Source organism: Garra rufa, chromosome 12, assembly GCF_049309525.1.
Source record: "Garra rufa chromosome 12, GarRuf1.0, whole genome shotgun sequence".
NCBI lineage: Eukaryota > Metazoa > Chordata > Actinopteri > Cypriniformes > Cyprinidae > Garra > Garra rufa.
In genome coordinates, this window is record NC_133372.1 from 2,543,037 (window position 1) to 2,569,667 (window position 26,631).

The 26,631-nt window shown below is 32.9% G+C and overlaps 1 protein-coding gene across 1 annotated transcript; it reads right to left on the reverse strand.

Moving 5' to 3' along the window:
* Positions 1–1,185: 1,185 nt before the first annotated feature.
* On the reverse strand, positions 1,186–26,631 carry LOC141346972 (phosphatidate phosphatase LPIN2). The gene is made up of 20 exons (XM_073851944.1): positions 26,465–26,631; positions 23,112–23,312; positions 21,369–21,464; positions 21,050–21,282; positions 19,365–19,472; positions 19,177–19,282; positions 15,267–16,038; positions 15,087–15,180; positions 13,320–13,507; positions 9,024–9,117; positions 8,808–8,877; positions 8,631–8,723; positions 8,392–8,465; positions 7,714–7,843; positions 6,445–6,593; positions 6,279–6,365; positions 5,314–5,466; positions 3,590–3,704; positions 3,403–3,506; positions 1,186–2,256 (listed from the first exon to the last, which is right to left on the reverse strand). The coding sequence occupies exons 1-20, from the start codon at positions 26,540–26,542 to the stop codon at positions 2,112–2,114; spliced, it is 3,090 nt and encodes a 1,029-aa protein (XP_073708045.1). The 5' UTR covers positions 26,543–26,631; the 3' UTR covers positions 1,186–2,111.

Below are 26,631 nucleotides of genomic sequence, written 5' to 3' on the forward strand. Positions count from 1 at the left end.
GATCCATCTTTTCACACTGAGGACAACTGAGGGACTCATATGCAACTATTACAGAAGGTGCAAACACTCAATGATGCTTCAGGAAAAAAATGCATTAAGAGCCAGGGGGTGAAAACTTTTGAATGGAATGAGGATGTGTAGATTTTTTCTTTTCTTTTTTTTTTTGCCTAAACATCTTTTTTTTTTTTTTAGTTTTGTAGTGCCATTCGAAGCTACAGAAGATACATGTTCCTGAGAAGATAAGTTACATTTACACTGATCTTCAAAAGGTTTTCACCCCCGGCTCTTAATGCTAGTTTTTCCTTTCGGGAGCATCAGTGAGTGTTTGAACCTTCTGTAATAGTTGCATATGAGTCCCTCAGTTGTCCTCAGTGTCAAAAGATGGATCTCAAAATCATGCAGTCATTGTTGGAAAGGGTTCAAATACACAAAAATGTTGAAAAACCAAAGAAATTGTGGGACCTGAAGGATTTTTCTGAAGAACAGCAGGCAGTTTAACTGTTCAGGACAAACAAGGGACTCGTGAACAACTATCACTAAACAAAAAAAAAAAAAAAAAAAAAACTTTTGAACAGGGTCATTTTTATAAATTAAAATATTGTTTTCTCTTGTAGACTACATATTTTATGTGAAATATCTTACTCAGGTCAGTACTAAATAAAAATAACATGTGTTGATCCCTCTTATTTTGCTAAAATGAACATTTTGCAGATTCTGAAACAAAATGAACAAAGTCTGTTGAACTGGATGTTACATTAGAAACTACTGTGACTACTTTGATTCAAACTGATAAAATAATGAGTTTGAAGTTACACAATGTATGAAAAACACCTTTAGCTGTGGTAAATTCACTTCTAGTGAGTTATTGCTTTAGTCCAATATGTATGTAAACTTTTGACTTAAGCTGTATTCAAAATATATTTTGTGCCAATTTTGTGTATTTAACTAAAAATAACAATAATATAAGTATATTATATTTAATATTTAAGTAATTTTATTTTAACAGCATTTTTGGTTGATATTTCCCCCTTTATATACACATAGTTTATTTATTTTTTTCATCTTTATAGCAGTCTTTGTCAGGCACTTTTAAAAACAACATTTAATGAAGTAGCAAGAGATGCTTACTTTGGGAAACACCACTAAATATACATCTTAAAAAAGTCCAGTCAAGTTTAAAGTAAATTTAAAGTATCACTTAATAATTTTTTTATTGTTTCAATGTTCTTTTAAATACAATAAATGAAAGCCAAATACATATAGACCGTCTTTGTTTAGCTCAATTTAAATGTTCGAAATAAATAAAAACACAGTTCAGCGGTATAAAGCATTCACTGATAAAACTCTCTTACAGTAACCACTCAAATAAATCAACTGTAAAAAATGATTGTAAAAAGCACAAATAAAAGCCCAGAAACAGTCAAAGGCCATTATTTGGCAGACAATTTGAAATAAACATACATTGATGAAAACCCCAGACCAGTACTAGAATCACAGTGCACAGGTTTATATGAAGGCACTCTATTGAGTTTAATGGGTTTGTTTGTATCTGTGAGTTAAAAGAGCTTCTCTGAGCATTTCTGATGAAGACACAGATGCTCAGTGTAGTGTTATACCATTACCATTGCACATTCATCATATATGTGTTAGACTCACAGGCTTGTGCGTATGTGTTTGTCTCCAGTTTTGATACTACAGCAGGTTTGGCTGTAAATGCACAGACGCATTCGGCTCATATAAACAGGATATACACTGCAAAAAATGCTTTTCTTACTTCGAATTTTTGTCTTGTTTGCAGCCAAAAGACAATAGAAATTATTTTCTTGTTTTCAGAAAAAGCAAATCAAAATTAGATGTGTTTTTGCCTCGAACAAGCAAAACGCACTCAAAAAAAGAAAACAAGAAAACATTTTTTACTCGTCTAGAAAATGCTTCTTGATTTAAGAATTTTTAGATATTTTGGCTGCAAACAAGACAAAAAAATCTAAGCAAGAAAAGCATTTTTTGCAGTGTATTATCATATATTACAGGAAAATGAGAAGAAATGCTGAGAAAGAGGTAGAACTGAACAGATGATTGGTTTGGAGTTGAAGGAGTGGAAGAAGCCGTGTCTAAACGAGATCAGCGAGGTCCAGCGGAGGCAACGGTTCCCTCCAGTATGAGAAATGACTGAACTCAGGACAGTCGAAGGATGTGGTTGGATCTCTACAGATGAAGGGGAAGATATGATCCACAAGCTCACTGAGATGAGAATAGCTGAAACACAAATGAAAATCAAACAAAAGTTTCCTGAGCAGCAAATCAGCATGTTAGAATGATTTCTGAAGGATCATGTGACACTGAAGACTGGAGTAATGATGCTGAAAATTCAGCTTTGGTCACAGAAATAAGTTCTATTTTGTTTTATATTCACATGTAAAACAGGTACTTTATATTGTAATATGTCAAAATATTACTGTTTTCAAAGCAGGTGAGCAGAAGAGACTTCTTTTAAAAATATTTTAAAAATGCAATAATTATTTCAAACCTTAGACCAAAAGTGCTTTTTTTCTGATTTATGTATTTTGCCAGCTTTTTTCACCATTGCATAAATTAAATAGCCAACATCTGCTTTTTACAAATTTGTCTTGGTAAAACAAAAACAAAAAATCAATTACAAAACAACAAAAAATATTTACGTAACACTGAACATTTTTAACATTCTAGTAGACATTATAGCTTACCAACAAAGCACAATTTAACATAAAATTATAGTAAAATAATATTCTTTGGCCATTTTTAAGACCCCCTTCTTGAATCTGGCATGTGTTTTTAATGCACAAATAACTGCAGCCTTGCTGAGCAAAGGAGAATGTTAGAATAAACGTATTAAATAGCGCTGTTGGAATGATTGTCATCATTATTTTTGTCTTACTTTTTATTTTTTTTATTGTACAGGACAACAGTAAAATTACAATACATTTATAATTCTTGACTTTTATTTTGGCGGAAACCCGCAAGACCTCTTTTTGCTGACAGCAGCAGATTTATGAATGATTCTCATCATACAGATTTTCTTCATGCTTTGGACTTTAAACCCTGTCTAAGGAGCTTATGCAGCGCTGTCAGAATAAATACAATTGGTGCGTGTATTAGACAACATAACGTTCTGTAATTTATTGACTAATGGATGATTTCAGTCATCATGCAGTAACCTTTCTGTTCTCATTGAAGACATGCGATGCTCTTCTAAACAGTCTCTCGCTGTCGGTGCTCGGATTGATTTTTGCGTCTTTCTCGGACAGTTTTAAATGCTTCCACACTGCCCACATTGTTTGCTGACTCTATTTTATCGCGTCACGTCGTTGTTCGCTATAATTTATTTGCCCTTTTTGCTTAGTGTTTGTAAGAGATGTGACTTACGAGGATTTGTTTCCTTTGGTCTGTTCTTGTATGAGTTCTCCTTTGGGGTTCACAGTGAAGATATGCGTCTCAGGTACACCAACTTCCTTATACGCATATGCATCCTACAAACAGGCACAAAATACAGTCAGGCTTTCCCATCGTTCGCCGGAGATGCACATGTTTGTAATACTGATGGAAAGCTCACATTAGTTCTGTTTCCGAAGGCAGCGTAGAAAGGCTGTTTGACCGGACTGAACAGATCTTTGATATCAGTGAGACAGGCGATCTTAAACACCTCCGGCTTCTTCTCAATCACCTCCCTGAGAGAAAACACACACACTTGCATTAACAGTAGTCTCAGCCGTGGTACAGTCAGTAATGGAAGCCGCTGTAATCTACATTAATGATCTGTATCTGCTAGGGCTGCTAGCTGATGAGAAGAGGCTTGCTCGACCAAAATATTAGCTGCTTATGCTGGGTACACACTAAAATGTGAGAGACCACAAACATAAGCACAATAAAATCCTAGATTTAACTCCTACAGTGATGCGACACAGACAGCACACCACACACCAACAGACTTTCAACCCCGACTGTGAACATGGGAAATTTCGCTAAATTTTTTTTGCCATTTTAGAACAAAAAACAAAGAACAAACAAGGGCAACAACCAGTGCATTACAAGTAACGTGGGTTACGTAATCAGATTATTTTTTTCTCCAAGTAACCAGTAAAGTAACGCATTACTTTGTCATTTACAAGAAAATATAGGAGTTACTTTTTTAAAAGTTCTGCCAGTTTTCCTTTCTGTATAATCCCATTTTATTAACCAATGTCTTTGCTGCTGACGTTTGCTCTTAAAGTACTGATTTTTGGTCATACAGATTAAAGTAATAAATCTTTTGACTGTTAAGATTCTACGTTTGTTATTGTGCACTCAGAATACCAACGAAACTTTGCGTTTTTGTAAAATAACTTAAGCAAACAGTATGCGCTTTCTGCCGTCTCTGTGAACTTGAGCGCAAAACTTTGAAACTCTGTGTATACTTGCCTTATAGACATAAAAAAATATATCTATAGAGAGTGAAATGACTACTTTCAAATTAAACATTTTTTTCTGAAAAAATGTTTCTGAAACATGTATCAAATCCGCATGAAACATGCACAAAGGTGCATCCACTACTGCGGAGTTGAAGACTTTATCTCTTAAAGAGGTCATCGGATGCCCATTTTCCACAAGTTTATATGATTCTTTAGGGGCTTAATGATACTTTGGGTAAAAATTCTCAATAGTAGTGTAATGTAGTGTAAAAAAACACCCTTTTACCAAAATCAGCTATGCAAAAAAATCAACTCTCTTTTATTACATGGTCCCTTTAAATGCATAATCCCTCTCTGATGTGGGATTATGAGCCGTAATGTTTACTTTAGACACATTTAGCGGCGAAGCTTGCTAACAAGCAGATTATTAAGAAAGAAAACCTTGGTGAGAATGAGCTGATTTTAACAAGGGGATATTAATTATAAATATTAAAAAAAAATACAACTGGGTGGATTTTTATCATTGTAGGGTGGTTGTGTTCACAAGCTGCCAGCACACATTAATGTTCAAACAACACATGAAAATGAGTTTTGCATCCCATGACCCCTTTAAGCCGTTTATCAATAAATTATAAAAAGTTAATGCATTCTCCTTGTTGTTTCTCCCAGACACATAATTATTATATTTTCCGGTGCGCTGTGGCAAGCTTTTTTTTGCATGCACTTGAGCACTTATTAGGCAAATGTAAGCAATTTACTGCTCATTATTATGATTTACATGGTTTATTAATAAACATGCAACTAATAGTCGACTAATGCTTAAAATGAAGGACTACTAGACCAGAAAAAAGTCATCCTTCAGTCGAGGACGTCCTTAGTATTTGCTCACCTGTGTAAGGCTGAGAACAGGCTGCTGGGGGCCAGTAGCACTGGTCCTTTGGGTAAAACCGTTCCTCGATCATTTACCCACTGCAAGTAACCTTTAGTGATGTCTGCCATGCCTATAGCTCGAGCCGAACAGTAAAGGAACTTATAACCATTCCTGCAAGAGAAGAAACGCATAAATTATTTTAAAATACACTACTATTCAAACATTTGGGGTTGGTATGTTTTTTTAATGTTTAAGAAAGAAGTCTCTTCTGCTCACCCAAGCTGCATTTATTTGATCAGAAATGTCTAAAATTTTAAAACATTTTTTACAATTAAATATAAAAGTTTTCGATGTGAGTATATAGTGAAATATAATTTATTCATGTGATCAAAGCTGAATTTTCAGGAACATTCTAATACGCTGATTTTTAATACGTTTCTGATTATTATCCATGTTGAAAGCACAATATTTTTATGGAAACTGTAATACATTTTATTTTTCAGGATTCTTTGATTAATAGAAAGTTCAAAACAACAGCATTTATTTAAAAACGGGAATTTTTCTAACATTATAAATGTCTTTACAATCACTTTTAATCAATTTAATGCATCCTTGCTGAATAGAAGTATTAGTAATCTGTTAATGAATCAACTATATAAATTATTGTATGCATTTAATAACATAACATATTCAAAAACAGCTGAACAGAATGGTGAAAGTTAAAACTGCCCATGCTCACGGAACAACATTAAATATAAAACAGAAAGATGTGATGCAACAAAGCAAATGTGCCTATTTGCATGTTGGACTTTATCAGCAAATATGAATATGCAATTAATCTTTATTTCTAGTGCATTTCAGAGGGGAAAATTATAAAAGTATATGATGCTTATATTTGTATTGCTGCCAACTAAATATAAAAACTGCACAAATTTATAGCAAACGAGAAGTGCTTTATTAAATCAGAAACTTGTGATTCTTACTGATGTATTTTGTGATATAGTTTGGCAATGCCATGATGAGTCCAGTCTTTCCCCAGCTGCGGTAAAATGTGACCCAAAGCATCTGACCTGTCACCACAAAAACATAATTATCAGCATATTATCACAGATATTAATCTAAATCCTGCAAAGATTCAGACAGACTCACTTAGTGATGGTCCCATCGATGTCTGAGATGATGATTTTGTCATCATAGTTCCACAGGTAAATGGTGGCTTCGCAGCGGCAGGTGCCCTGATACTGTGTGGTCACACTGAACACAACCGTATTGGCTCCTTCACGCAGATTTAGACTCTCCTGCCATAAACACACACATAAAATATAAGAAATTCAATGTGCATTGAACAGCAGCTGTTCAGCAACAAATGACCGAGTGGTATTTCAATAATGCAACCTAAAGTTTTGAACATTAAAGGCACAATATGCAAGTTTTTGCTGTTAGAGGGTGCATGTTCAAAACACACAAAGAAACAAAGGCGCAGTTTTATGATGTTGATGTCTTCATTCTCACAGCCGATGTCATGTTTATGAATGACACGATCCGACACTAGTTAAAATGGCCTATTTCTCTGGATTTAAACATTCTTTGAAACATTTGGGATAATGTAAGTACACAAGTTAGCAAAATATATAACACTGTTGTAGTTTTTGGGATATTTTAATCAAAAAAGCTTACATATTCTGCCTTTAAGTATTGATATTGATATTGATATTGAGCTTCAATATATATTTGTTTATTGTTTATTAGTTTGTTTTTTTGGTTTTGCATTGTGACATTTGCCTAAATCAAATTTTCATCCCAAATTATCATCATTGTAATGTAAAAAAAAAAAAAAAAAAACTATGGAAGCAGTTTCCATGACATAATTAAAAAATGAATAAATAAACAAAAAAGGTAATTACAACATTTTTAGCTCAAAATTCTGACCTTTTCCCCACATTTCTAAGTTTACATCTGACAATTTAGACTTTTTGTGTCGCTTTGATAAAAATGTGAGAAATGAACTTGCAAGAAAAACTCAGAATTTGAGAAAAATCGCAATGACGTTTTATTCCATGGTGGATTTTTTTTTTTACTCAGAATCGCAAGTTATCACGCATTTATGACATTGTATCTCTCACAACTAACAGAAAAAAATCTGAATTCTGAGATATAAACTCAGAAAAGCAAGAAGAAAGAAAATATTTTATTATGATTATTTTTCTCTTTTATCCCAAGGTGGAGACAAGATTACATTACAAAAAAAAACTCTCATAAATTTAACATAGTAATGAAAATTAATCAAATCAAATATTATTTCATAACAGTTAATTACATGAGAAATGTTTATTATTTGTTTCTTTTTATTGAACTACACATGTGGAAAAAAACAGTCAACAACACAAACTCTGATGATACTGTTGATATGATTCTTACGATCTGTTCAGTGGTCAGTCGGAGGGATTTGCGGTACATCTGAGTGATGCACTGCGCTGTGTTCACTACCTCACTGTTCTTCCTCATGGAGACAGAGCCATCCTCATCACTGGAGAGTTCAACAGAACTCCTACACAAAACAAAAACACGAATTCATGGCTTTTACTGGGTCAAAGATCAAACAAGCAATGCACAGTTAGCCAACAGCATTGATAATACTGACTTCATCATGTTTAACTGAAGAAAGACTCAGCATGTCAAAGGTCAAATGCTCTCTGATAAGAAGAGGAAAAACACATGCACATGCTGCTTTCATAACAAGCTTACAAAATGATGCAATGATATAAAAAGCCCCCGACAGGTTGCATGAGATTTAGTGCAAAGGCAACAAAATGCTTTAAGATAGGGTGCACGCAAATTGAACTTAAAGTTATAATTTAGTTTATAGTAATAATTTAGTCTTTTTGTCTTTCATGACACACATAAACCTCTTTGTGCATTATTGGCTGTTTCATGTTGGTGCATTGCATGCAACAAACTAGCATGCAACAGCATGCAAGTTAAAATAGTTGTAAACAGATTTGAATTTTTTCTTTTGAATTACATCTGTTAAAGTTTATAATTCGGTAAAAACACTCAGTGCATGATGTTTTGCATGCATGCAAACACACGTCTTACTTTAGTGAAGAGGGACCAGCAATAGTGGCAGATGCTTCAAGCTGATTCCCCTCTGTGCCAGGCTTCTGGCTTCCCTAACATGAAAAAAAATAGCGTGCAATGCGGTATTAGAGATATACAGGCACAGTCAGCAGATAGTGTGCTTATCAGTCAAGGGAAATTGCACAATGGAGTTTCTCATTTCATAACTTCAACATTATTTCTGTACTGTTAGAGTCGGTTTTAGATTGAATTTTTACCTCAACATTGTTCATATCTTTCCTCCTCCAGGAGAACCACCAGCGGCCAGACTTTTTTGGCATCTTATCTTTGACTAGTTGCTCAATGGTGCTCTACAAGAGGAAAAGAAAAACAAGCATTTATCTCTGAATGATTAGTCACTGAAGGAGTAATCAAAGATCTCTGACCTGACCTACCTTTGGTAAAGTCTTCTGGAAAGCCTGAACTGACAGGATCATTGGAGCCGCCACAGCCCAGTTATAATATCTGAAACAAAATGAACACAAAGCTAAATCAACACTGTGCTCAAATGACCATTATTAAACAGATAAACAGCTCTGACTTTAAAATCAGCAGCACCAGAACTACACCTCATTTCATTGCTTTAATAAATACATATTATACAGGCTAACTTTGAGTTGATGCAGATGACAAGGTTTGGGTCTTCGATAATTCCAGGGTTGTTGACAAAGTCTTGAAACTTGACAAGATGCTCCGTGAACTTCTCTGTAAGACATGAGGAAAAAAAGTTTAAAATACAGGAAGAGCCAAAGAAATGATCTTAAGGGGATTCGTAAAAGCAAGTCAGCAGCTACTGTCACTTGAGTCAAAAAAGCATTTATAGGTAACACAAAAAGAATACCTGTGGCTCTTGACCAGTGTTGGGGGTAACGCATTACAAGTAACACAAGTTACGTAATAACATGACTTTTTCCAAGTAACTAGTAAAGTAACACATTACTTATTAATCGACAAGTTACTTTTTCAAATAAGTAACGCCAGTTAGGGGTGAGCGGGGCACAACCTAACACGGGGTTAATTGTAACACACGTGGTTCAAATATTTCCACACATGCTAGCATAACCAAATTTACGCTATTTACTAGTTGCCATAGCAACACTATGCAGCGACAAAAGAGCGCCAAAATTCAAAAGCATTTTGAAGATATCGCTGAATATTTATTTTACCATAGTAAAAGTACATTTCTGGCTTAAGTGAACTTTTCATTTCAGTTTTTATTATTCATTTAAAATTAGACAAAACTGCTGTTATTTTAATCTCCAATTTGTTATTTATCAGTTTAGATAGTTTATTAATGCTTGGCAAACCAGCAGAAGACACTAACCTGTTTTAAACTCCAGTGGCGCAGATGGGGAACGTTGTAACACTGTGTGACAATATGCCCCGCTGTTATTAAACTATTCTATGACATTAGCGATGCAATTTACACTATTGACTTATAAGGATTTTGATAAGAAACCACAAGAAACAGGTGAATAAAGGCTGACAATCAATGTTTAATGTTCAGAAGTTACTATTTCAAGAAATGTGAAGCATTTTGGCTGGTTTATGTGTGTGGTGTTCTATGAGAGCTGTGTTTGGAGGGAGAGGAGTGCTTTTCTGAATGTCTAAATGTGTTTCATCTATTTGTCCACATTGTTTTGAACTACTGTACAGCTGTGTGTTGCGATCAGGGCCATTCAAAGCATTGTTGCGATGTGTTCATTGTCAAACTCCAAAATTAGATTATTTTTATTTAAAAAAAAAACGTCATTACTTCATTTGAAAAAGTTAACACATGTATTTTACTGATAAAATATTTTAGTTTGTTGTGTATATTTTTTTCATTCAATCAGATAACATTTTAAGCTGTCATATGGTCGTGTTACAACGTGCCCCTCACGTGTTACAATGTACCCCATCTACGGGGCATGTTGTCACATTTCACTTCCTTTTTTTTGAGGTAAATAACAAAAAACGTATACACTGTAAATATGAAACAAAGTGATATATTTGTACTAGACAAGTGTGAAAATAATGTGGATAAAAATTGTACTCTGAACCCCAAGTGGACTTACATAAACCGTGAAATTCAAAAAGTGTTAGGTTGTGCCCCGCTCTCCCCTACTTTCCCCCCGTTTATTGATTAAAAGCTCTCCTGTCCCCATGTTGAGAGATTTTGTAAGATGTTACTTTAGTTCTAGAATAAATGTGAACATGCTCATTCATCTCATTCACTAAAAAAAAGCAGATACAATGTTCTTCAAAATGAATAAAAACAGTGAAATTCAATGCAAACCTGCAATAATTAAATGTTAAATAATACAAATGTCCTTAAATCCCATTTTATTAACCAGTGTCTTTGCTGCCAACCTTTAATGATCCAATTCATCCATAACAGATAATCTAACATTTGCTTTCCTTTTTTTATTGCTGAAGATTTTTTCTTTTGCAATCTACTGAACAGATGTGAATTTCTCAAAGCCTGAGGCTTTTGGTGTGAAAAGGCTTTTACATTTGCCAAAAAAAAACTTTTTATGTTAAAATCAAACAAGCAAGCCCTGCCCAGATTTAAAAAGTAACGCAAAAGTAGCGTAACACATTACTTTCCGTAAAAAGTAACTAAGTAACGTAATGAGTTACTTTTTTAGGGAGTAACTCAATATTGTAACGCATTACTTTAAAAGTAACTTTCCCCAAACACTGCTCTTGACAAGCTCACATAAAGTGAAAAGATCAGTCTGTGCAAGAAACATCATAACCTGTAATGCAGAGTTGCAGCTAAACAGGGAAATCTGATTCTTTTCTGCAAACCGGTTCTTCTGGACAGTTTGTTTCAATTAATTGGTTCGAATACCCGATTCACCTGTTTGTTTGCATAATCATCACAATCATACAATAACGTAATGTATAAACAATTATATTGTTGAAGCACCCAATAATGATCTGAAATCTGTGTCTGTTACATGTCTAAAGCATATAAAGTGAACCAACTAGTCTTCATCCGTTTGAATCAGAACTGGAGCGCTCAATGAGTTCGGTACACCTGTATTTTGGCTCATTTTGAGTTAGAGTCACTGTCAGGAGTCTGAAAGTGAGTTTTGACTGTGTAACTTGTAGATCTATGCTGCTTGAGCCACAAACTGTTTCAAAAGTGTCATTTCAATTTGGTGAGCTGGTTTATTCAGTTCACAACAAAGAGTAATTTATTCGTGAATCGTACATCACTCCTGATCGTTTGTCTGAGGCTCTGGATTCCAAGTTAATTTAGTAAATAATGTTCTATTTCTTGCACAGACTGATCATATCACTTCATAAGACCTCAATATATTGCCAGGAGCCACAGGTTTTAGATTGGTGTATATGCTTTAATTGACTCTCAAGTGCCAGTAGCCACTGACCATTGAAATCTTCTGTACTGTTCTACTAAAAAACAAACTCATCCACATCTTGGATTGCCTGAAGGTAAATAACTTAATAGGAAATTTTTATTTTTGGTTGAACTACCTCTTTAAGGGGAGACACTGCAGGCAAAAACTATCAAGTCTGAGATTTTGGGCTTTTTGGTCTTTGTTTAGACATAAAGCCCCGGTTTCACAGACAGGGCTTAGACTAAGCCAGGATTAGGCCATAGTTCAATTAGGACATTTAAGTAATTTTTATAAACATGCTTAGAAAAAAAAAACATTACTGGTGTGCATCTTGAGACAAAACAAAGGCACTGATATATTTTAAGATCAATCAGTGCAATTTTGTTTCAGTTGAAACAGCTCAGAGTTACATTTTAGTCTAGGACTAGGCTTAAGCCTTGTCTGTGAAACCGGGGGAAAGTGTTTTTTCTTACTACAGGAAAGAAAACTATTACACTGTTAAGTATTTCTTTTATAGCACTTTATCTATTTGTCTCAATAGATTTCAATTTAAACACATATTTTTAAAGGCCGTTTTCTTACAATTAGCCTTTTCTCCTACACTGAGCCATAAATCTCCACTTCAGTAGCACTTACCCACACTAAACTTTACATTTTTATTCCTGTCTATATCCTGAAGGTTTTAACAGAGGGATTTGTTCATATATGGTTTGCTTGATTTTATACATTTTATTTCCAAAAAATGGTAAAAAAAAAAAAAAGTGTTTCCTTCTGTTCTTTTTTTTTTTCGGAATTATGGCATGACGAAATGAGATATCTAAAATCCCCTCTGTAAAAACATTTGAGCCTAATATGTCAAAAAAATTAAACAAGAGTTTTGAAACTGACTTCATCCAGTGTTTAGATTTTTGCACTAGAAATGTATGCAAAGTAGTGCATATTTCATTAAATAATGCCTCATTTGCATATTTAAACCTAACATTTTAGAAAATTGTAATACAAAAAATGTTTGCAGTTATCAGTGTAATCGATCAACTGGATAACTGGATTTTTTTTTGTGGGATAGGGCAATACTTGGCCTAAATACAACTATTTGAAAATCTGAAATCAGAGGGTGCAAAAAAAAAAAAAAAAAAAATCTACATTTTGAGAAAATCACCTTTAAAGATGTCCAAATAAAGTTCTTAGCAATGCATGTTACTAGTCAAAAATTACATTTTGATATATTTATGGTAATTTACAAAATATCTTCATGGAACGTGACATTTACTTAATATTCTAATGATTTTTGGCATTAAAAAATGTCACATGTATTTTTGGCTATTGCTACAAATACACCCATGCAACTACTTGGTTTTGTGGTCCAGTGGTCATATGTTTATTTTGAACAGAATTGTGGACCAATAAGATTTCACTGTGGGTGGAGCTACACAGCACAATCAGACAAAAACAAAAACTCAGCAATCAACATAATGTTAATGTTGTATCTGTTTAGGACGGAAATTCAGATGAACTTATTGGGATTTATTGGTAAGGACATTGTGTTTGTCTCTTTACCTTTACTGATCTGACTGATGTCTCCTCTCCCACACAGAGACATGGTCACGTCCAGCGAGTCTGTGGTAGAGTCGGACAGATATTCGGTGCCGCTGTCTGCGTTGGCGCTGCCCTGTGACTGAGGCGACAGCTGACCCGAGGGAGGAGACGGATCCGGCTGATGAGTTGAGCTCGACGACTCTGTCTCGCTGAAATGATGGAGGGAGGGATTGAAAAAGAGGCAGTCAATGCATTGCTTGGATAATTACAGCCATTCATAACATTCAGCCTAATAATCATAACACAAAAATTAAGATGAAAAAATAACAAAAAACTTAAATACATGCATAAATATATAAAAAACATACAAATATTATTACTAGTAGTAGTATTAATTAATAACAATAGAGTTAGCCAATATTATATTTTAATGTATTGTTATTATTATTGTTGTTATTATTAATTAATATTATATTTTGTTTGCTATAGTGCTAGAGTTTTTTATTGTGTCAAAACTCAGAGATAAAACAACTGAAACAATAAAATATTTTATTTTTATTGTTATTTTGCTATAAATACTACTACTACTAATAATGATAAACTCAATATTGTATGTTATAGTTGTAGCCCCACATTCGTTCAGTTGTTGTGTTAAAAAGCAGATAAACCAACAAAATAGATTTAATTAATTTTTATTATTATTCTGCTATTATTATTATTACTACTACTAATAATAATAATATTAATAATAATAATATACTCAATTAATACTATATTTTATTGTTGCAGTCCTACATTTATTTAGTTGTTGTGTCAAAAAGCAGAGATAAAACAACTAAAACAATAAAATAATTTTATTTTGATTATTATTTATTTATAATAATAAATATTTTTATTATAATATAATCAAATAAAATTATATTTTATTGTTGTAGTCATACATTCATTCAGTTGTTGTCAAAAAGCAGAGATAAAACAACTAAAATAAAATTGTTTTATTTTTATTATTATTTTGCTATAAATAATAATAATAATAATAATAATAATAATAATACACTCAAAATTATATTTTATTGTTGTAGTTGTAAATTCATTCAGCTGTTGTCAAAAAGCAGAGTTAAAACAACCAAAACAATAAAATAGTTTTTTTATTATTATTATTTTGCTAGTAATAATAATAATAATAATAATAAAATAATAATATGTACTCAATTAATATTATATTGTATTGTTAAGAATAGAAGAATAAAATTAAACTAGAAGAATAAAATCATTTTATTTTATTATTTTGCTATAAATAATAATAATAATAATATACTAAAATAAAATTATATTTTATTGTTGTAGTCGTACATTCGTTCAGTTGTTGCAACAAAAAGAGATAACAACTAAAACAATAAAATAGACTTATTTTACTTTTATTATTATTTTGCTATTATTATTATTACTAAAATATACTAAATTAATATTACATTTTACTGCTGTAGTCCTACATTTGTTTAGTTGTCGTGACAAAAAGCAGAAATAAAACAACTAGAATAATAAAATTGTTTAATTTTATTTGTATTATTATTTTGCTAATAATAACAATAATAAAATGTATATTAATAATAATAATAATAATAATAATACACTCAATGAACATTATTATTTGTTGCAGTCTAACAATCATTTAGTAATTGTGTCAAAAATCAGAAAAAAACAATCATACAAATTATAAAAAAGTAAAAATATTTAACTATTATTTATAACAAATGGTTGCGCATATTGGCTAATAAACCCTCTAACCTCTTTGGAAAATAGAGGGCAGCGACTTCAGGGTTAAGACTGGAGAGGTCGTCTAGATAGATATCAGATGGTCCCAAATGATGACTCCGCTTGACTAAGAAAAGAACAACACATACAGGTATTCAATAAACTGAACTAATGCTCTGGAATGAATACAGATAAATACAGGTAATCCACTACCTTTCCTCTTGTCCTGAGAGTCTGTCGCTTTGGACGACTCAAGAACCGTCGGATCCTCTGATTTGATGATGGACTCCAGATCTGGTGTCACTCCAGCACTGTCACTATTCTGATTGGTCAGTAAAGTCTCTAACCCCGCCCCCTCCTCTGAGCCTCCCACAGAGCTTTGGTGTTTTGGTAAAAGAGTGATTGCATCCGCTGAGTTTATCTCTGTTTCTGCTTCGAATATCATATTTGTTTCAATCTCACCGAATGTGACGGTTTGGATTTTGGATGTGACCGAGATGTTATTCTCATGACAGGTTTCTTGGCTTTCTACATTAACCTCGGTGTCTAAACTAGCTGCACTTTTGACAGCATTGTTCCCATTGATTGTGTTTGTAGAGCTGGTTATATTATGCATCTGAGTGGCACTGTCTGTGCTGCTAACTGTGTCGACGGGTAAGTCTTTGGTCTCTTTGTTTTCCAGAGCCTGTGGGATGGAGTCGTCCACGGACTGAAAGGTCACTACATGCGTTTTGGTGACCTTGATGTCTAGTTTTGTGTTGATGGAAGATGAAATAACTGTATGAGTGTCAACTGAGAGAATTGGGCTGGTTGTACCAATCTGAGGTTCTGGTCTCACCACGGTCACCGTTGCTGGAGAGTCAGTGCTGTCCAAGTCAATGGACGCTTGTCTATGGATCGTGCGAAAGTGGGAGTGGTCAGAGGGGGTGATGGGGGACGGCGAGTCACGCAGCGAATCAGATTCATCCTTCTCTGCCTGACACACCTACACAAACACAAGAAACACTGAGTGAACTGCTCTGTGCCCTTGAAAAATTCAAATTGCTATTAACTCAAAAATCAAGTTAATAGCAAAATAATAATTGTGACCCTGGACCACAAAACCAGTCTTAAGTCGCTGGGGTATATTTGTAGCAATAGCCAAAAATACATTGCATGGGTCAAAATTTTAGATTTTTCTTTTATGCCAAAAATCATTAGGAAATTAAGTAAAGATCATGTTCCATGAAGATTTTTTGTAAAATTCCTACTGTAAATATATCAAAATGTAATTTTTGATTTGTAAAATGCATTGTTAAGAACCTAATATGGACAACTTTAAAGGTGATTTTCTCAGTATTTTGATTTTTTTGCACCCTCAGATTCCTGATTTTCAAATAGACGTATCTCGGTCAAATATTGTTCTATTCTAACAAACTATGCATCAATAGAAAGCTTATTTATTGAGCTTTCATATGATGTATAAATCTCAGTTTTGTAAAATTTTACCGTATGACTGGTTTTGTGGTCCAGGGTCACAATTGTTTTAGTTGATCTCTGCTTTTTGATGCAACAACTGAACAAATGCACGACTACAACGATTTATTTAAGTATATTATTATTATTTCTAGCAAAATATTAATAAAATAAAATAAAATGATTTTATTCTTGTAGTTGTTTTATCTCTGCTTTTTGACAACAATTAAATGAATATAGGACTGCAACAATAAAAAGTTATATTAATTGAGTATATTATTATTATTATTATCAATAGCAAAATTATAATAAAAAATAATATAAAACTATTTTATTGTTTTGGTTGTTTTATCAAATTATTGGTTATTTTTAACGCAACAACTGAACGAATGTACAACTAAAAAATATATATAATTTTGAGTATATTATTATTATTATTATGTATAAGAAAAAGATAATAAAAATAAAAAACATTTTTAGTTGTTTTTTCTCTTCTTTTTGACACAACAACTTAAATGTTTGACTACAACAATAAAATATTGTTTTATTTTAGTAAATTATTGTTATTATTATTATTATTTATAGCAAAAACTATTTTATTAGTAGTTTTATCTTAGATTTTTAACACAATGAATGTAGGACTATAACAATAAAATATAATATTAATTGTGTATTATTATTAGTAGTAGTAGTAATGTTGAAAACAGGTATATATTTTTGTGGAACCTGTGATATATTTTTCCTTCTTTGATGAAAAGAACAGCATTTACTTGAAACAGATGTGTATTTAATGTCACTTTTAATCACTTTAATGCATCCTTGCTGAATAAAACTATTCATTACTTTATTAAAAAAAAAAAAACAACGACAAAAAAAACCTTACTGACCCTAAACTTTATGATGATGTTATTATAGTTAACTAAAACTAAAACCATAAGAAAAGTTATTTTAAGTACTGAAAAAACTAAAATAAAATAAAATATTTAAAAAATGAAAACTTATTTTACTTCAGTTAAATGCCAGGGAAAAATTTCTTAATTTGATTTAGTTTAAATTGATGCATTAAAATAACTGAAACTAAATAACTAAAACTTATAAATAAAAATTAATAAAAACTATATAGACATATTAAAACAACTAATATAAATGACAAAAACACAAAAAAGACCACAACTGAAAGTACAAAATTAAATTCTGATTCAAAATATTAACAAAAACTATATGTTAATGACACTAAAACACCACTGCACTGTTAAAGGTTACTCACAGGTGTTAAGAAAATTTAAAATTAAAATAATTAGCACATAACACTGAATGAAATATTTGAACTTTTAATAATCTATTTTCTATCACTAAAAAAATGATCTGCCATCTTGGATGATTTTTTGACTGAGTAAAAAAAACTATACAGACATATATTGAAAAAACTAATACATATGTGACCCTGGACCACAAAACCAGTCTTAAGTCGCTGGGGTATATTTGTAGCAATAGCCAAAAATACATTGTATGGGTCAAAATTATTGATTTTTCTTTTATGCCAAAAATCATTAGGAAATTGAGTAAAGATCATGTTCCATGAAGATTTTTTGCAAAATTCCTACTATAAATATATCAAAATGTAATTTTTGATTAGTAATATGCATTGTTAAGAACTTAATTTGCCGAATTTTAAAGGTGATTTTCTCAGTATTTTGATTTTTTTTGCACCCTCAGATTCCAGATTTTCAAATAGATGTATCTCGGTCAAATATTGTCCTATCCTAACAAACCATATGTCAATAGAACGATTATTTATTGAACTTTCATATGATGCATACATCTCAGTTTTGTAAAATTTAACCTTATGACTGGTTTTGTGGTCCAGGGTCACATATTACAAAAAAAAAAAAAAAAAATTAAAATATTAAATTAAATTCTAATTCAAAATACAAAATTAATTAGACTAAAGCAACACTGTGCTGTTAAAGGTTACTCACAGGGGTTAATAAGCACATAAAATAATTAGTACATAACACTGGATGAAATATTTGAACTTTTAATAGTCTGTTTTCTATCACTTAAAAATAAAATCCTGAAAAAAAATCTCTGCAATTTGGATGATTTTTTGAGCTGAATGTAATTAATTCTGGGATTAATAGAAAAACTCCCACAGACTACACTGAATGAGGAACCCAAGCTATATCTAGAAACCAGAATGTCACAGAAACTTGACGGTTGACTTTTCCCCACCAGTGAGTTATGCACACTCTTCAGAAAATGTATAGCTTTTTTTAAGGCTTTTATAGCAGCCTTGCTTAGAGTGGACATATGGGCCCGGTTTCACAGACAGGGCTTAGACTAAGCCAGGATTAGCAGATAGTTCAATTAGGATATTTAAGTAATTTTTATAAACATGCTTAGAAAAAAACATTACTGGTGTGCATCTTGAGACAAAACAAAGACACTGATATATTTTAAGATCAGTCAGTGCAAGTTTCTTTCAGTTCAAACAGCTCAGACTTACATTTTAGTCTAGGACTAGGCTTAAGCCTCGTCTGTGAAACCGGACCATGGTGTCTAAAAATACTGCCTAGGTAGGCAGCACACTTGGTTTGGAAACATTCTGACATTTTTAAAGTGACTTTATCTGTGATGAAAGCTTTATGAATTAAACAGTGCACGGTACCTTGGGAAAAGCGCCCCAGTTCCACTGCATCTGAGGCCCTAAGGACTCCTGCGGCTTACATAACTCTGAATCGCTCTTGGGAGATGAGGGACGACTGAAGAACACACTGCAGACAGAGACAACGCAAGTAAGCAGAGCTTTGCATTCAGATATCCATAATATGAACAGATTTAAGAATTTATAACTACCTCTCATTAACAGAGCACTCTCCATCAGAATGAGGATGAACATCTCTGCTCTGAGCTCCAGACAGTTCCTCACAGGGTTCCTCTGACATCGAGTAGTACACAGACTTACTATAGAGAGTAAAAACACAAATCATCAGTGAATCATCATCAAACTTCTGTCACCATTTACTCACCCTCACTTTCCAAACCTGAACACAAAAACATATATTTTAAATACGTGGGTAACCGAACAGTTGCTGGTAGCCATTGACTTCCAACTGCTTGCTTACCCACATTATTCAAAATATATTCCTGTGTTCAACAGAAGCAAAAAAACTCATGAAGCTTTGGAATAACTTGAGGAAATTTTATTTTTGTGTGAACTATCCCTTTAAATTTGAAAATAACGTCCAAACTAGGGGCATAGTAACTACTAGGTAGTTTGTAACTAACTCTGTGTTACACTGTAAATAAATCTGAGACATTTATTTTTTAAAAAGCAGCAGCTGTGGTGCCAGAGCTGTACTGTAAACAATATGGCAGCAACATTGGAAGGTTTACAGACTAATCTTTAATATACAGTAAAAGAAAATTCCGTAGCTTTTCCACAAGTTGAGGTAAATACTAATATAGAAGATGTACACAGAATCACACACAGATATAAAACACCATCATGGTAACACACATGATGCTAAAAAATGCAATAAATGGTAATATAAGGCAAGACACTGCAGGTGAATAGAGTAAAAAAAAACTAATAGTTATTACCTTACTTACCAAGTTAATTGATTACATTGATAATTGCAAACATTTTTTGTTTTGCAAGTTTTCTAAAATGTTAGGTTTAAATATGCAAATAAAGCAGTATTTAATGAAGTATGTGCTAGTTTGCATACATTTCTAGTACAAAAATCTAAAGACTGGATGAAGTCAGCTTCAAAATTCTTGTTTAACTTTTTTTTTTTTTTTTTACATATCAGAGTCAAATGTTTTTCCAGAGGGGATTTTGGGTATCTCATATTGTCAATAAAATGTTGTATAAAGTCAAGCAAATCATATATAAACACATCCCTTTGTAAAAACCTTCAGGATATAGACAGAAACTTTAAAGTTTAGTGAGTAAGTGCTATTGAAGTGGAGGTTTATGGCTCAGTGTAGGAGAAAAAAATCATTTTGAGAAAACGGCCTTTAAAAATAGGGATTGTAATTGAAATCTATTGACACAAATAGATAAAGTGCTATGAAAGAAACACTTAACAGTGTCTTTTGGGTGTTTTCTCTCCACTAGTCTGAAAAAAAAACACTTTATGAAACATCAAAAAGCCCAAAATCTCAAACTTGACAGGTGCATGAAAAAGTGTTGCTAAAATGTAACTTATTAACATAATATTCTCTTGCTTAAAACGTAAACAAGTGTAAAGGATTAAAGTCTGTCAGGAAAAACACAAGTTTAATAATGCAACTGAGTCACTATTCTAACTGTTACTTACAGCTGGAGGCATCCTTAAATATTTAGTTTATATGCAGAGTTATGTTTCAACAGGTTTGGTGCAATGCTGCAATGCAAAAATTATTACCAGTAGTAGTGCAAAAGTTGTAACGTGATCTAGAGCTAGAGCTTCATGAAATAAGCAGCCAACAATCTTACTTTGTTTTGGCCAATTTCTCAAAAAGTAATTGTACAATAACTTTAGTAAACCTCTAACCTTGCGGCCAAAAGCGACTCGTCCTTGAGGGCGTCCTGATCTAGACTTTCTTTCTCGTCTGAGGAGGAACTGGCCTCCTCATGCAGATGCATGTCCGAACGCGCACGTTTCCTGCGCCGTTTTTTGCGGCGGCTAGAGGAGGACGTGACGCTGGAGGGAGACTCGGTCACCTCAGACAACTCTGGGACATCGGTGGGGATCGGAGAGGTGCAGAGATGAGCGGGAACCCTGGTCTGAGATGAACACAGAGAGAATATCGTGAGAACAAAAACAGAACATTACATGAGAGATTAGAAAACTCACATTTGTCTGGACAGACCTCAAAATCCTCATTCTCCTCCACGAAAAACGCCTCTCCATTGTCTCCCAGCTTCATATGCAGGCTCACAGGCTCTCCATTGATCTCAATATCCACCTGTGAAGAGATGAATAAAGCAGTTATACGAGCTGAATGAGTATCAGGATGTTTCAGGCTTGCTGCTAACAAGGTAACTAAGATAAATATGTTTATTATTCAGAAGTCAAGTTTTCATTTAACTTAATTAAATGAACTTTAAATTGAATTTATCATTTTAAACCTTAATGACAGCCCTATTTTCATTTAACATTTTATTTTATTTAACATTAGTTAATATGTTTTTATTTTACTAACATTTGTATGACAATCCTTTATTTTCATTTAACACCAATGGAGCTTCATTTAATGTAATGTAATTTAATTTTACAGCATATTTAATGCAATGCATATTTTCATTTAGCAATATTATTTTACAAGTTAAGTGAAATGTAATTGCTGCTGAATAAAAATATAACTGACATTAGATTTATCTAAAAAAATATTTTTTTCAGCAGTCAAGTTTTCATTTAAATGCAATTGCATTTCATTTAACCTAATTAAACCTAATTTACTATTTCAAATCTTATTGTTTTACAGCTAATTTAATGATGACCTATTTTCATTTAACAGCAGTGAAATTTTATTTAACTTTAGTTCATTTATTTTTATTTTACAGAACATTTAATGGCATTCATTTTTATTTAACAGCAATATAATTCAATTCAAGTTAATTAAACTTAATTAAACTTTTATTGCAAATGTAATGCAATGCACATTTTCATTTAGCAATATTATTTTACAATTTAAGTTAAATGTAATTTCTGCTGAATAAAAAATATGACTGCCAATAAATTAACATTAAAATAAAATGAACTAAACTAATTAAATGCGACCCTGGACCACAAAACCAGTCTTTTATTTATTTATTGAGATTTATACATCATCTACATGCATAATAATTACACTTTCTATTGAGGTATGGTTCGTTAGGATAGGACAATATTTGGCTTAGAAACAACTATTTGAAAATCTAGAATCTAAGGGTGCAAAAAAATCAATATACTGCGAAAAATAAATTGCCTTTAAAGTTGTCAAAATGAATTTCTTAGCAATTCATATTACAAAAATTAGGTTTTGATACATTTATGGTAAGAAAAATTAACAAAATATTTTCATGCAACATGATCTTTAATTAATATCCTAATGATTTTTGATATAAAAGAATAATCAATCATTTTGACCAATGCAATGTATTTTTGGCTATTGCTACAAATATACCCGTGCTACTTAAGACTGGTTTTGTGGTCCAGAATCACAAATTTGACATAAAATAGAAAAATACTAATTTTTTCAAGTTCAATTTAAATCAGTTAAATGAAATGCTATTGCTGTCAAATGAAAACACTCTCACTACTATCTAACAAAATGTGTTTCCCATGTTTTTTTTTAATAGGTAGTCATTTTCATTCTGACAAAATGTGCTAGCCCTGTTTTTGACACATTTTTGAAACACTTGCATGTCCTGATAACTATTTTCTGCTAACAAGACGTTCTACCCATGCTCTGGTGTTTAAGGTCACTTAGTTCTGAGAAAGAGGAACATAGTATCAGACAAGCACGACAGCTTTAACAAACCGATTCCTCAACCTGACCAGGACAACCAGCTTACACTATTAACTAGCAACTGACAGCAGGTAACTTCAGTTTAACAAACATCCACCTCACCACTTTCTCTTTGGACCGCAGGACTCCGAGTTTCCCGAAGCGCACGTGAAACGGAGAGCACTGGTAGCTTCCATCAGGCTGACGAACCACGATGACATCAATTCCTCCAGTGAGCGTGGCCGGATTCAGACCGCGATACAGCTCCTTCACGGTCACAAACACCGTCTCTGCCAGCTGACCCACGTAGTTCATGGTCTGGGACTGAAGAATAAGACAAATTTAGATCATAATTGTCTTGATGTCGCTCACATTTCTTAACTGCCTTCGGAGATGTTCCTTAGACATAAAGTACAAGTGTGACCTTTGCACACGGAGCTAAAGTCTGACAATGCGCAACATCTCAACTTTATCATCATGATGTTGGCAAATTCAAAGTCACGCCAAAGTATGAAACCACTGCCCATATTTGCAAAACTAGATCTGACGTAATGTAAAGCTGACAAATACATATTGTGCAATGTTTTCAGGTGTGTTAACCACAGAATAACTGTGTTTATTCCTCATCTCGTTGGTGTATAACATGCACTGATGAATCATTCACTGTAAGACTAGTCCAGGAAGGTTAATAAAACTATTTAGTCAAAGGTTCTTTAAAGAACCATCTCTTTCTTAGCTTTTTATAATTTGAAGAACCTTCTTTCACCACAAAGAACTTTTGTGAAACATAAGATGTTAAAGGTTCTTTATGGAACCATTTAGACAAAAAAAGGTTCTTCTATGGCATCGTGAAGCACCTTTATTTTTAGGAGTGTGGTTGGTTAAATAACTATTTAAAGCAACATGCCTAAAATATTTCTGGCAATAAAAAGTCTAAATTATAGCTCTATAAAAAGTGTAAATCTAGCTTTATAATGTGTCAGACTAAGGAAAAACGTTGTGTAGAAAATACTTTGTGCAATAAACATATAAACAATAGACAGAAAACATCTATGACCTGACCTGAGCTTTTTTTATTTGAATAATTAGCTCATTAATGAACAATTAGTGCTGCTTCAGTCAGATTCAAACATACTTCACACTTATGAAAAGATTTATGAAACTTTCAGCATTCAGCATTTGGATCTGGATTTTCTAAAAGCTGATGCCCATTTAGAGATCAGTGTGTCTGATGACTGATATAAAGACCAATCAACTATGACATACAATTTTATCACAAGAAATAAGACAAATGTGGTCCTGGACCACAAAACCAGTCATAAGGGTCTTTTTTTTTTTTTTTCAAGTGAGATTTATACGTCATCTGAAAGCTAAATAAATAAGGTTCCCATTAATGTAGGTTTGTTAGGATAGGACAATATTTGAAAATCTGGAAGGGTGCAAAAAAAAAAAAAAAAAAAAATGTAAATACTGAGAAAATCACCTTTAAAGTGGTCCAAATGAAGTTCTTAGCAATGCATATTACTAATCAAAAGTTTTTATATATTCATGGCAAGAAATTAACAAAATATCTTCATGGAACATGATCTTCACTTAATATCCTAATGATTTTTGGCATTAAAAAAAATTGAGAATTTTGACACATACAGTGTATTTTTGGCTATTGCTATACCTGTGCTACTTAAGACTGGTTTTGTGGTCCAGGGTCACAAATATGGACTTGCTGAAATTACTTTAACACCTGGCACAAACACATTTTTAACCCTGTAAAGCCTGACACATGAAATAAAAGTCAGAATAAAAATCTGCATGAAAAAAAAAAATGAAAAAAAGTTGAGCATCATATCTGATACATCAGGCTGTTATGACTCATATATGATATAGTGAGAATATAGAAGAGAAAAATATATATTCAAACTCAAACTGAGCAAAAATGTGCAATTTAGTACAAATGTTAATATTTATATGGCCAAAAAGTAAAATGAAATTTTTGTATGAAATGTTTGTAATGAATTTTTATGACAGTACAGCAGATACTTACATAAAATTATATAAATATCAGTTGTCACTCTATATCTCCAATAATATGTCTAAGCAAAATGATATTTAAATGCTTAGTTTGATGATCAGAACATATAATACAATGCAATACAACTGAGAGATGAACAAATAAATCTCCCTCAAAAGTGATGATCATAATTGAGACACACATTTTAACATGATTTGTCTAAAATATGATGTCTAGATAATCAAGTAAAGGTAAATTGCTTCAGTCTGGTAAGTGTTCGTCTTGAAATATTACTACCAACATCACACTTATTCTTTCATTTACTTGATGAAAATCAAGATTTCATAGCAAAAAACACACATGAAGCACAAGCTGAAGGTGGATGTTTGTCCGATTAAACTAAAAGGCATTTTACTTGCTGAAAAAGTCTAAACTATTAATCAGATGGCAAAAGGCATGGAGTAGATTGAGTGACAGGTTTAACAGTAAAGTATTGATCATGTTGATCATTTTAAGGCCCTTGCTTATCAAATATGACAGTGGAGGTTTCATAGGGTTAAAGGTGCCATAGAATGCAATGCATTGAGAGAAGATTTTAAATTGTTCTCTGATATCTACATAGAAGGTATATGGCATAGGAAAGGGCAAAAAAATCTCCAGAAACGGTTTTACAGGTCCATTTACAACCCTAGGATTTGCCCCTAGAATGAAATGCTCTGTTTTTGCCTTATTTGGAAGCTTCATGAATATTAATGAGCTCTGCTCCGATTGGCTGTTTCACAGAGCGGCTCAACTCTATAGCTGGCAACATTGACAAAAATATATTTTTAATTAGGAGCTCTAGCCGCTTTTAATATGTGGTTTGTTGAATCGCCGACATTTTAGTCTCATTACAGTGATCCTCTGTGTAAAGTAATGATGCAGAGGGAGTGCTTCTTACCACACAAGTTCAGCTGATTCTCAGTGAAACTTGGGATCTGTAAATCATCAGGCAGTTATTTCTCCATCATTCACCATCAACAGCGCAGTTATCTCTCTGTTTATGTGGTAAGTCAAATCCTATGTATTGCAATGTAACAGGCTAACGCTAGCATTAAGCTAACCGTGTCCCTTCAATGGATTGCCTTGTTTTACTAATGTGCTGACGTTACCGATGATTGGGCGATGCAAATGTTGGAGGCGTAACTATTAACAATCCTGGGAAAGTTTTGTAACAGTCGGTGTTATGTTGGAATTGACCTATTTTTCGGTGGTCTTTTGCAAACACTAGATTTATATAAGAAGGAGGAAACGATGGTGTTTGAGACTCATGGTATGTCATGTCCATGTACTGAACTGTTATTATTTAACTATGCCAAGGTAAACACAGTTTTCCTTTCTATGGCACCTTTAAAAAGTGCATCATCTATCACTTCTCAAACTTACAGAGGAAATTCTCCTGCTCTGATGATCCACAATGAGCACCTACCCAGATTGACAGATGATGATGAGGATGATGATGATGAAGTCCTTTAAAACCTGGAACCCTCCACCCTTCAGCTGCCATCGAGGAGTAAAAACCTCCTTCATTCTAGAGCTGAGTTACCCACTAACTATCCATCCAAATCAAGAGCTTATTTTACTTACATTTAAGCC